Source organism: Phytophthora cinnamomi (assembly GCF_018691715.1).
Source record: "Phytophthora cinnamomi strain GKB4 chromosome Unknown Contig67, whole genome shotgun sequence".
In the NCBI taxonomy this organism is placed as follows: Eukaryota; Oomycota; class Peronosporomycetes; order Peronosporales; family Peronosporaceae; genus Phytophthora; species Phytophthora cinnamomi.
Window position 1 is genome coordinate 509,014 of NW_027151000.1, and position 11,507 is coordinate 520,520.

The 11,507-nt window shown below is 52.8% G+C and overlaps 2 protein-coding genes across 2 annotated transcripts; one reads left to right on the forward strand and one right to left on the reverse strand.

Annotated features, from left to right (window-relative positions):
• Window positions 1-3,290: 3,290 nt before the first annotated feature.
• Window positions 3,291-4,430, forward strand: IUM83_09446 (Homoserine O-acetyltransferase; the record flags this gene model as incomplete). Its single annotated transcript, XM_067933887.1, has 1 exon — window positions 3,291-4,430. One exon carries the CDS (start codon window positions 3,291-3,293, stop codon window positions 4,428-4,430), a length of 1,140 nt encoding a protein of 379 aa, XP_067786620.1.
• Window positions 4,431-6,496: 2,066 nt separating this feature from the next.
• Window positions 6,497-7,813, reverse strand: IUM83_09447 (uncharacterized protein; the record flags this gene model as incomplete). The annotated part of the gene is made up of 1 exon (XM_067933888.1): window positions 6,497-7,813. One exon carries the CDS (start codon window positions 7,811-7,813, stop codon window positions 6,497-6,499), a length of 1,317 nt encoding a protein of 438 aa, XP_067786619.1.
• Between the last annotated feature and the right edge of the window lie 3,694 nt (window positions 7,814-11,507).

Sequence of the window (11,507 nt, forward strand, 5' to 3'; positions counted from 1 at the left end):
CGATGTCTTTCAGTAGTTTATCTAGTTGCTTGGTCTCTCCATCCGAAATTGAGTTGGCCCAATTCTGCCATAGCAGCAGCGTTGGGGGTGACTTCCGAGCTAAATGGCTTGATGCCGATGTGGTCGTGAAGATTTTTATTCCAGACGCATCCCACTTACCCTTTGAGGATGAAGTGCGCTTGTGGCAACAACTTCGACACCCTAACGTGCTAAAGATGTACGGAGCATGCGTAGCTGACCCGCATTTACAGTTCTTCGTATGTGAGTACGCGAGCCAAGGTTCGCTTTTGGAGCATGTCACGTCTTCAGTGGAGAAGAAACCAGTCATTTGGAAATATTTGTACGAAGGAGCATTAGGTCTTGGCTATCTCCATGAGCGGAGAATTGTTCATGGTGACCTGCGATGCAGCAACATTTTGATTAGCAGTGATGGAGCGGCGAAGCTGTCGAATTTTGGACTAAGTGGATCAATGAAGAAGTCTAATCAAGTTAGATCATGTTTGGGTGGATCGATACATTGGCAAGCCCCTGAAGTCATCTTAGGGGAGCCACCGTCGTATGCATCGGACGTGTATTCTCTTGGAATGTGCGTTTTGGAAGCTGCGACCGGAAAGATGCCGTGGAGCAACAAAGCCGAATATGTGGGGAACAGGATCTGTAAAACAAGGTGGACCCCCGAGACGAATGTGTCCTCGGATAACGATCCCGACTGTCCCACCGGCGACGTACATGATTTAGTATGGCACATATGTGCTCAGGACCCACGCAAACGTCCCAGTCTATCGTCTCTAATCTACGAGCTTGAAGTTTTGGCAATCAATGAGCATTATGAGATTTTGGAGCCTGAGAATGAGCCTGTGAGCGGTCCTACCCGTAGCCAACAGAAATTGAAATTGCAAACCTTCGATGAATATGAGAGAGGCAAATTGAGCGCGGCGTGGATGAAGCTGCAAGCGTACATGGACAAGTCGACCAATGCCCACCACCACCGAGCATTCGGTGAGCTCAAGAAACTGAAGAGACGATTACAACAATCAACGCACCATCCAACACTATTTGCGCGATTGTATGCTCTGCTCACCGAGTTTCGGCAGATGATCAAGGTGCCGCCTGAGCAGGCCCGAGTCATGCGGTTGTCATCAACGCGTGCTACCTCCAGGAGTTTGTATGCAATTCAGTGGCGCATTAAATCGCTCATAGCATCATTGGAAGGAACAGAACAACTTGCAAGAAAGCGGGAAGCACTCTGGCAACAACAGCACAGTGAAATCGTTGACTTTTTCGTGTCGGGTGTATCGGACACTTTTCTTTTGTTAAAAGATTTGAAGTCGGTGGAAGAGCGCGCAGCCTTTCTGAAGACGTTAAGAACAGAGATACAATCTCCTCGTGGCAATTACACACCTCATCAACTTGATGTGATGAAGAAAGCGTATGGAGAGATTGCCAGCAAGCTAAAAACGGGAGATTTAAAGCAACTCACACCCGAGTGGTTCATTCCTTGGTATGAGCTAATAGTTGATGAGTGGGGATGTCTGGGTGAAGGCGGATTCGGGAGCGTATACCGAGCCAAATGGCTAGACTCGGATGTGGTGGTAAAACGAGTGACGTTGGCTGGATCAGACAGCGACATCGACCTTTGGGCTACCATGTCAAGTTTGTCGATCTCAGAGGACCCTTCCGCTGCTGAGATCCTATTAAACAGCTTTAAAAGAGCGGAAGCTCGAGCGATGTTCCGCCGTGAAGTCGAAATCTGGTTTGGATTCAGCCATCCTCATGTTATTCGACTTTTTGGTGCATGCCACGTTGGAAGACCCTTTTTCGTCTGTGAGTACGCTACACACGGAACCTTGGTCAGTTATTTACTAAAGCACCCCGAGGATCTTTGGGCCAAGCTGCATGAGGCTGCGTTGGGTGTTCAATACTTACACGCGCGCGATGTTGTCCATGGGGACCTCAAAGGAAACAACATTGTGATCGGGCGTGACAAGAAGGCGAAGGTGACAGACTTTGGTCTGAGCTCGGCTGCGAGTAGTGACGAAAAACCTGCGATTTCAGGTGCGTGGCACTGGGTGGCCCCCGAGTGCCTACTGGGTCTAGATAAACGACCAACCTTTGCATCCGATATATATGCTTTGGGTATGTGCATCGTGGAGGCAATGCGAGTTGTGGAAGCAGCAATCTCCGGAAAAACATCGCACCATTGCCTGCCGTGGTGCCTCGTTGACAGAGCTGCGGTGAGTTATCATGCCACACACGGAAAACTGCCGTCTCGACCTACCATCTGCGAGAATATGCATTGGGAGTTGGTTGAGCGGATGTGTGTGCTGGATCCTAAAGGTCGGATCAAGATATCGACAGTGGTCGATGAATTGGCGAGACTGGCAACCAGCGGCCAAAACAACGACAGAACCGACCTCGCCCATGTATTGTCATTGCACGCAGCACGTTGGGGTCCTGTTCATGAAGTAATTGCCGCAGCGCAACAACATGTGAGTCAAATTCAAAGCGAAGCAAGCGTACCCGAGGGGGTATTCTCTCTGTATTCGATGCTGTGGAGAAAGCTTGAGCGGGTCTACGATCAGATCAACAACAGCTTTCAAATGAGCACGCGTCACGCTGCGTTTTACTCGCTGATTGTTAGCGCTGAAGTAGCAACGACTAAACTGCGAGAAAATAAGGGGAGTCTCATATCGATAGCACAGACGGTGATGCGGTGTCATGCTTTGGATCGAAAACTAGACAAGTTTTGCGAAGCGAATCTTCTTGGATTGGTCGACTGTGGTCACGAAGGACTCTAGACCTTTCGAAAGTGTTTTTCTCCGTCAGCACGGTCCAGTCCACGTGCATGACTCGGAGGGCAGAGCTGCAGACGTCAATGAGCCTACTTCAATTGTCTACTTAAGCGTTTTTCATGTCAATGCGATTTTTGCGCACCAGCTACGTGTCAAGCATAAAATCTGTGCGCACAAAATCAGCCTGAAAGACTAAAGTTTTCGTCATGATCTGCACACTGAAGCTGGTTTATCCATCAAAACTTCTCAATGAGGAACACCGAGGAAAGGAAGGTCTGGCGCTGAATATAGAAGTACTATGTTTGAACTCCCCTCAGATAAGAAAGCGTCCCCTACCAAAACTGCTTGCTACCGCTGCAAGAGCTCGTTCAGCATTTAAAGCGCATTTCGAACTTGTGCGGAGGAAGACAGGAAGAGAAGCAAACGAAATCGGGAACATGCTGGCTCGGTAGGTTCTGCCGCCCGACCGTGCCCTCTGTTCAACCCAGCAGTGACAGTTTGGCATTCTCTCGCAACAAGCATCAGTCCAGTATCAAGGACGAGTTCCCTCTTGAGCTGGGCGGTTCACTTCCCGCGGTGACGATCGAGTGGGAGCAGTGGGGCAATTCATCACTGCCTGGAGACCGCACCATTCTGTTGCTTCCGTCCTTCTCGAGTTCCAGCCACGCTGCTTCCAATCGCGACGACCCTCGTCCTGGCTGGTGGGAGAATATGGTCGGCCCCGACAAAGCCATTAACTCGTCTTACTTCCGTGTTATCTGCCCGTCCGTGCTAGGCAGTCCATTCGGAGCTACATCACCACTCTCGATCAACCCGCACACAGGCGAGAAGTACAAGGCATCATTCCCACAGATCACTCCGGCAGACATGGCTCGATGCCATGCCACAGTCCTGGACGACCTGGGCATTGACAACGTCCACGCCGTCGTCGGCTCCAGTATGGGTGGCATCCAAGCGCTCGAGTTCGCGGCACAGTTCCCAGATCGTGTTGACCGCCTAATCGGGCTTGCCTGCACGCATCAAACTACACCCGGCTCGGTCGCCTTCCGACGCGTGCAGCGGCGTGCCATCCTGGCCGATCCGATGTACAAGGAAGGCAACTACGACCCTGGAGTTTCTCTTGAGGGAATGAAGGTGGCGCGTGAACTGGGCATGACATGCTACCGCTCGCGCGAAGAGTTCGACACCCGTTTCGACTGGAACCCTACGGGCCCTATGGACTTCAAGGCAGCGACGTTCGAGGTCGAAAGCTACATGGACTATCAGGCAAACAAGTTTGCGCGCGTGTATGCTCCCAACTGCTACCTGCTGCTGTCCAAAGCCATTGACTTGACCAACTTGTGTCGTAACGCGTTGAATTTGGCTCAGGGCACGAGCCGCATCTCGTGCGATACCTTGATCATTGGCATCAAGCAGGACTTGTTGATCCCGATCCAGGAGCAGCGAAACTTGGTGAACATCCTGCAGTCGTACGGCCGCAATGCGCAGTTGGTGGAGGTGGACTCGAAGTTCGGACATGACGCCATGTTCAATGAAAAGATGCAGCTAGACGTTTTCTCACCATTGGTACGAGAGTATATCGAGAAGCAGCTCACAACTACACTAAAGCACGAACAGCATCGCTACAGCAGTCTCTAAACCTCAGTATAATCTAGAGGACTTTCAGCAGAATTCTCCTCATGTTCACGTATCATCTTCCCAGCCACTTTCCGAGCAATCGCGAATAAACATGCTCGGCATCACGTCGTGATTTTCGAAGTCCATGCCATTCGCAAAATTTCCTGATGGATGCCTGGCTGGATGATCTCCCCGCCGGCGTTTCTCGACAAAAGATCAAAACTCCGCAGCGTCTTCGTGGACGCTGGAGTCCGTTGGATGCTTCAAAGCTCTCTACAGATGATGATGAGGATGAGAACAGCTCGTGGTACAGAACAAGTCGAAAATCTAAGGCCAGCCGGAAGGCCCCGAACAAAACAAAGGGATATGGCTACTGCGCAACCAGCCGCAGTCGAGCTGCTCGAGATGCGTGCATTTATGGCTGGAAATTTGTGGAAGTTCATCAGCCTGTGAGCGACGTTGATATTACCAAGTATCCGTACAAGCTGGTGCGCGAGGGACGTCTACCAGATGCAGTTGCATGTACCGAGGCGTTGTGCCGGCAGCAAGAATCCACGCAGTGGCAGCACCAATGGATACCTGGAACTCTGTATCAAGCACCGCAGCGAGAGGGGAGGTCGAATTACGGAGCTGCTTTTCTGGATTGCTTCGGCAGCGGCTACATTAAATCAGCAGCGAGAGCTCTCAATGGCATCACCGTCGAAGGTATATTGACTGTTCGAGCAGTTTTCGGACGGAACTTGTTTTGTCTTCACATGCTGAATGCTAACCAGGAGTACCAACTTGACCGATTGCGAACCGTACGCCACCCTCGCGATCTCCAGTCGAGTTGGTCGAATGTCTGCGATGAAGACGCCCCGATCGTTCGTGCGTTACTTGAAGAGTTAAACCGCACGGATTCGGTGAACCTAGAACCCAAGAAGCTGAAGCTGACCATGCGCTGCTGCCTGATGTCGAAAGGGGAATCGCAGTACGCGAAGCTGACTTATTTCCGTGAAGATGGCGAGTGGGTTTTTGCAGATGTGCGTAGGCTATCGGGCGTGACCTCATGTCACGATATTTCGCTGGACAACACTACGAGCTTCCGTGTCAAAGTCATTGCTGAGCTCTTAGAACCAGGGAGAGCTTGGTGGGGCTCAGTTAACGATCTCGTGCTCTTTGATGAACCCCATGGCGATCCGTTGAAGACGAAAGTAAGTCTGGTCTCGTGCTCCGACAAAGACTTGACAATCGAGTTTGTTACCATCAAACACACATCAGATACCGTGAACTTCCGCGGATTGAACTTCCAGTTATCAACGAAACAAGGTTCTACGTCACTCCAAGCGCATCCACCAGTGCAAACGCACGCAAACAAGCAAGTAGGTGAGGCGTTTGAGTTTCTGGTTTCAAGACTGGTTGAGATCCTGGACGAGTTATCCGAGTAGCAGCGTGGCTAATAGTTCGTTTTACTGTTATAAATCGAGATCAATTTTCCATTCTTGCGAAACTTTTCGCTTCCTCTTGAGGAAGAACTGTGTGGGACCATGCGCTCAAACGGAGCTCAGAGCCGTGAAACTTTTTATTCCTGATGCCTCCTCTCCCCATTTGATGATCATGTACGCTCGGTGCGTGCGAAGTTGGTTCGAAGTTGCAGCTTTTCGAATGCGAGTACGCTTGTAATGGCTCACTTTTGGAGTATGTAAATAATTCACATACCCAAAGAGTACACATTCTTTGGGCACGTGCATTGTGGAGGCACTCCGAGTTGTGGAGGTGGTGAAGTCGGGCAAACGCTGGTGCCATTGTCTTCCTGATAGATTAGCTGTGAGGTACTTGAAGTATCACATGCCCAACGTGACTGGTGCGGTGATCGATCGCGCTTGCTTAATGGCATTAATTGGGGATCTGTCCCCAACATAATTGCAGATGGGCAACAACGCGCGCGTACTCGCAGTATATTTTGCTGTGGGGGCGGCTCGAACATGTCTCCCGACAGATAGATAGTGACCAGTGCGAGAAGTGGGGTGCAGTGTCTTGGATGTTTCCAACTACGACAGCTGTGTCACTTCCGAGCTGTAGCAACATTACTGTTAATCATTCCGTTATTAACCGTTGAATGGGTAGCATGCCTGCAGCGCTGCTGGGACGCCCATCCGAGCGCCCATGTAAAACATGCGTCGCCGAAGTAGTTGCGGTGAGAAGTTGTCAGGCAGCGGCGTAGCTCCGAAGCCTTTGAGACACTCGTTGGGCCAGCCGTCGTGGAAGTCGGTCTTGGTCTCTCCGTTTGGCGCCCGCTTTTGGCGAGGCGAAATGTGCGTCGGGTTGGTGTTGTACAGCACGTTGGTCGTGGCTGTGTGGTGGCTCGTGAGTCCTTCCGCGAACGGGTCCAGCAGTGCCTTGCCGTTCACGTACAGGAACTCGGGAGTCTCGTCCTCCACGGGCATGAAGTGCGCGATGCTGCCGCAGAGCGAGTCGTTGTGCGTGGTGAGGTCGTCGTTGGTGGACGAGTCCACGACGCTCACGCCCCACGGCGAGAAGAAGTAGGGCTGCTTGGCCAGCTCGAAGCTCAGCCAGAAGGACTCCTTGTCTCCGTAGGAGAAGCTATGTCCTCCACCGTCCTCGTTGAACCGCTCCTTGGTAATAAGCCACCAGAGCGCCTGCATTGCCTGTCCAGACCGGGCCTTGTCCACCACGACCACGGACGAGTCCTGTTCGTGGGCCGTCTCTCCTCTATAAGCGTACGACTGCTTCAAGTGTTCCGACGGCTCGTAGCCCTCCCTCACGCCGATGCTGGCGTAGTCGAACTCGTGCAGCACGTACTGCAGGTACGACACGTTGCTGTCCATCCGGTGATTGAAGAACTCCTCGCCGGGGATCACGCGGTCGTAGAAGAAGGTGGTGCCCGTGCGCTTGTACCCCTCGGTGGTCCTCAGCACCGCCGGGTCCCGATAGAACAGGTCGTCCACGTCCAGCAGAATCACCTCGCGCGCGTCCGTGTGGTAGAGGCTCAATGGCTTGATCCACCAGCTGCGGAACTCCCTGGCGGTCTCCTCCTCCAGCGCGCCGCCCTCAACGAGGTCCGAGCACACGTCCACGATCTCGAGCCGCGAGTCCGCCGCGAACAGCATCTCCCTCGACTTGTTGGACAGCTCGTCCGGGAAGCAGTGGTACACCTGGATGAGCTCACGGTTGCCCAGGCAGCGCAGCTCGCGCACGAGCGAGAGCCCCATGGACACCACTCCGTCGTGCATGCACATGACCACGGCCTTGTCTCGAGCCACGCTGCGGTCGAAGGTGGCCCCTCGAGCCCTGAACAGCGGCGGGTGCATAGCCAGCGGCGGCGTGAAGAGCCTGGAGAGGCAGGCGCCGGCCAGGATGAACAGGAGGACGAGGAGGACACGACGGCGCAGTGAAGGGTCCATTTCCGACGGTTTCAAGGTGGACAGGTAATGGACACCACCTGAGTGTCCTCCTCCGCCGGTCTCGAGGTCCTTTCGATGCCGAACCATCGTTGACAACGCAGGAAGCGGGAGGCGAAGTGATCTGGAGACGGCGAGACGGCGAGACGGCGAATGCGGGGCAGAGACCGACTGGATGAGCCATCTGGGCCATCAGCGACGCCTCGCTGTTCGATTTCTGACTCCCAGTTCACCGGCGCAGCGTTTCTGTGCAGGTAGCGGATATTTAATCATACTTTAAAACGGAGTAAATGCCTCTATCTCCGAGCCACTTACCCTTATTTGCTGTTTCTATTGCCGCCATTAATTCGTAGAGAGACGCCTTTAATTCTGTAACGGTACTGTGCTGGTACCTCGCTTTCAGTGCCAGTACGACCAGCAAATAACCTGGTCAATTTGAGCCGAAATTCGCTCACTTCTTCATACAACAAGTTCGGGGAACCTGCGGTGTTCAGCACTTCAATGCACCAGTGCAGCGACGTCTGAACCGGTCCTCCTTTGCAAAATGGGAAAAATACACACGTGCCCGCTAGGCGGCCAAGTGGCGGAGGAGTTCGTCGAAGCTGAAAACAGAAATCAGAGAGCTCGCGGAGGTGCGGGAGTTGGTTAGGCACGTCGCGGACGTCAATAAGGAGGAAACTCTGAGGATTGGGGCCGGTGCAGTACCTCACTAAGGAATGCGGCGTTGACGTGAATACCGTTGATGCCCTCGGACCAGTGCTCGGAAAAATATTAAATACAAATAGTAGTGATATTTATTGTATGGATTTATTAAATATGGATTTATTAAATATGGATTAATATAAACATGGAGTATTATTGATATTTGAAAATATATTACTACCGACTACTACTTGGCGTGCAACCGGTCCGGTCTTGCTGGACCGGTCTCGGTTCTCGATTTGGTGGCGTAGATCGCTGCGGCAAACTCACTCAAGACTTAAGACTGAGATCCTTCCTCGTCATGTAGTTCACTTCACTACTTTCCGAAGCACGAATACCCGCAACCTCATCATGGCCACCATCACCAACCGCGACTTGTGTCGCTACTTTTTGCTGCCGACTCCGATCACTACTATGTGTGCAACTACTGTGGCACTCGGCGTAGGCAGCTTCCTTCAAGCGGGTACGCCAATCTGATGAATCATTTGAAGGATAAACATCCTGATTATGGCCTCGAGTTCAAGCTACACCAGAGACACAGGCAGGGTCTCTCTCGGCTCACGGATTTGTCAACCCAGCTGCTGTCAACATGTACCGCTGGATAGAGTGGGTTGTCGATCGCAACATGCCTCTATGTGAGGTCGATAACCCACTTACAAGATCCATGTCCAAACTGAAGCCTGCATGCTCCAAAACGCTAAAGACTTACCTTGCCACGACAGTGGTGGAGGTTGAGAAGAAGATCCGCGCGGAGCTTCACGGGCCTATTGATGTTATGTTTGATGGTTGGACCTGCCATTTCGAGCACTATGTTGCTCTTTTTACCGTGTACTGGAGCAACGGTGAGCTCAAGCAACCGCTGTAGGCGTTGGCACCTATGGAGGAAGGCGACCAGACGGCTCAGTCGCATTGCGAGTACATCAAGAAAATCCTGGCAATTTATCACCAATCAGAACTGTCCTTGGCGTTTCTGATTGGTGATAATTGTGCTACCAACCAAGCCGTTGCGACACGGCTACGAGTTCCTCTGATTGGCTGCGCGTCGCATTGATTTAACCTGGCTGTAAGCCAGAGCTCGCAACGGTTACCCGTCCGACCCGACCCGGCCGAAATCATTACGGACGGGTACGGGTACCCGATTGAAATTGTGGGCGGGTTCGGTGACCCGAAAGGTGCAGGACATTTATATATCAATTGGTTGGAACGCATTGCAGTTGTTTCTGGCTAGGACGTGATGACTAAATTTAGGCTGAGCCTCAAAGTTACAGCCTTTTGAAGGGTCATTCTCGTTCTATCTCTCTACACTGTATTGCAGGTGAAGGAATATTATTTACCTCCGCTGCTACCATAATGTACGGCTACGATTGCTTATACTAACTGCATGGATTTCGGGCTGTGATACCTGTAGTGTCGTGTAGGAACACGCTCTAAATTATTTATGGCACACTTTTCCCACCAACAACACCCACCGAGTCACCGAAGACTCAATGAGCTTGTTAGGGTTAGAACCTGAAGGCCCAGGAACTTTCCCTTCCACCGGGTTGATGTTTCTCCTGTGTACCGAGCTTCCGCTAGTCGACCGACGGAAGACTCCGCGTCACTAGCCACGAGCAAAGGCTAGCACCCTCTCACACACACAAAATATACCTCGCAGGCCCTCAGAAGGAAGGGTCCCGGCCTTTCACGGCGTGATACGAGGGTGCCGGAGCTATACTCCGGCGGGAAGAAATAAATGGAGTGCGCTCTCGCTCCTCCAGTTCCTGGCGACGACTCGTCGCTACCAATACACCGGCCACTAACTCTTGGCCCTGCCAGGGATGAACACACGCTACACTAGTAGATGTGCCCACCGACAGTCATAATCCTACCTACCAGGTTTACCTTGAGCTGCAGGTCGTTCACTGCAGGCACTGGTGTCGCCCTTGCGTGGTTGGGAGGAAAGCTGTTCTGTTATTGTTGCCCGAAGGCTTATCTTGTCTTCTCTTAAGATTCCTATCGATCAATAGAAATATCAAGTATAAACGCGTCCGTTTCGGACCGCCAATTGTAACCTACGACTCTTCGGCACTTTCTCTGCGACGTGACGGCGTTACCGACGACTCAAACGGCCGCTGAAACGCCACCGACGACTGGGGACAGGTACCGATGACTCATAGGTTCGGACCTTGCCAGTAGGTTCGCACCTTACTTAGCGAGCTGCAACCGCCCGCTCTTGACTTGGGACCGTCGACGAGTCATCGTCATCGACCTATTTAGGCCAATCAGCGATCGGGGAGTTTAGTTCAATGACTGGCGATGGGTTGTGACTTGCCAGTTAGCGCCGGCGCCTCGAGTCTTCTTCGCCCCCTTGTCTCGCATTTGGGTTTTGGCTTCGGCTTCATTTCCCGATACCACAGTTCCAGCACCGACGACTCGCTGATCACGGTGTCACGTGAAGCTCTTGAACGGATCGTCATGGAAGCCAGTGCTGAGGTGTCGGAGTGCGTGATCGCGGTGTTGGGTCCTCGGCTGGATCTCATCGGTCGTCTCAATGTCACCCTGCACCAGGGTCCCAACATTCGTGGGGACCGCCACGTGGGCTCTCGCTTGGCCGCTGCTCGCTCGCTGGAAGACGTGGTGGCGGCGGCTCAGCCCAACATGGGAGTTCACGATGACATCAACCTAGACTTGGCCGTGATGCGAGGCCAGTTGCACTCCGCTGAAGCTGCGCGTGCTGCGGCCGAAAACTCGGCGATGAAAGAGTCGTTCAAGCACGAGAACACCATGGTGTTCCTCAAGCAAGCGCGCGCGGAACTCGAGAACTCCAAGAAGGAGGTCAAGCGTCTGCGGTCTTGGAGGGTCACTACCTCCAGGAGATGAGGGTCTTCGTGGAGCCGTGGATGCGCACACCGAGACGGCCGCCCGCTTGGAGAACCGCGTGAGAGCTGCTGACGACGAGTGCAAGCGTCTGGCTTTCCAGCTCACTCGCGAGCAGACGGCGTTCAAAGCTGCCGTG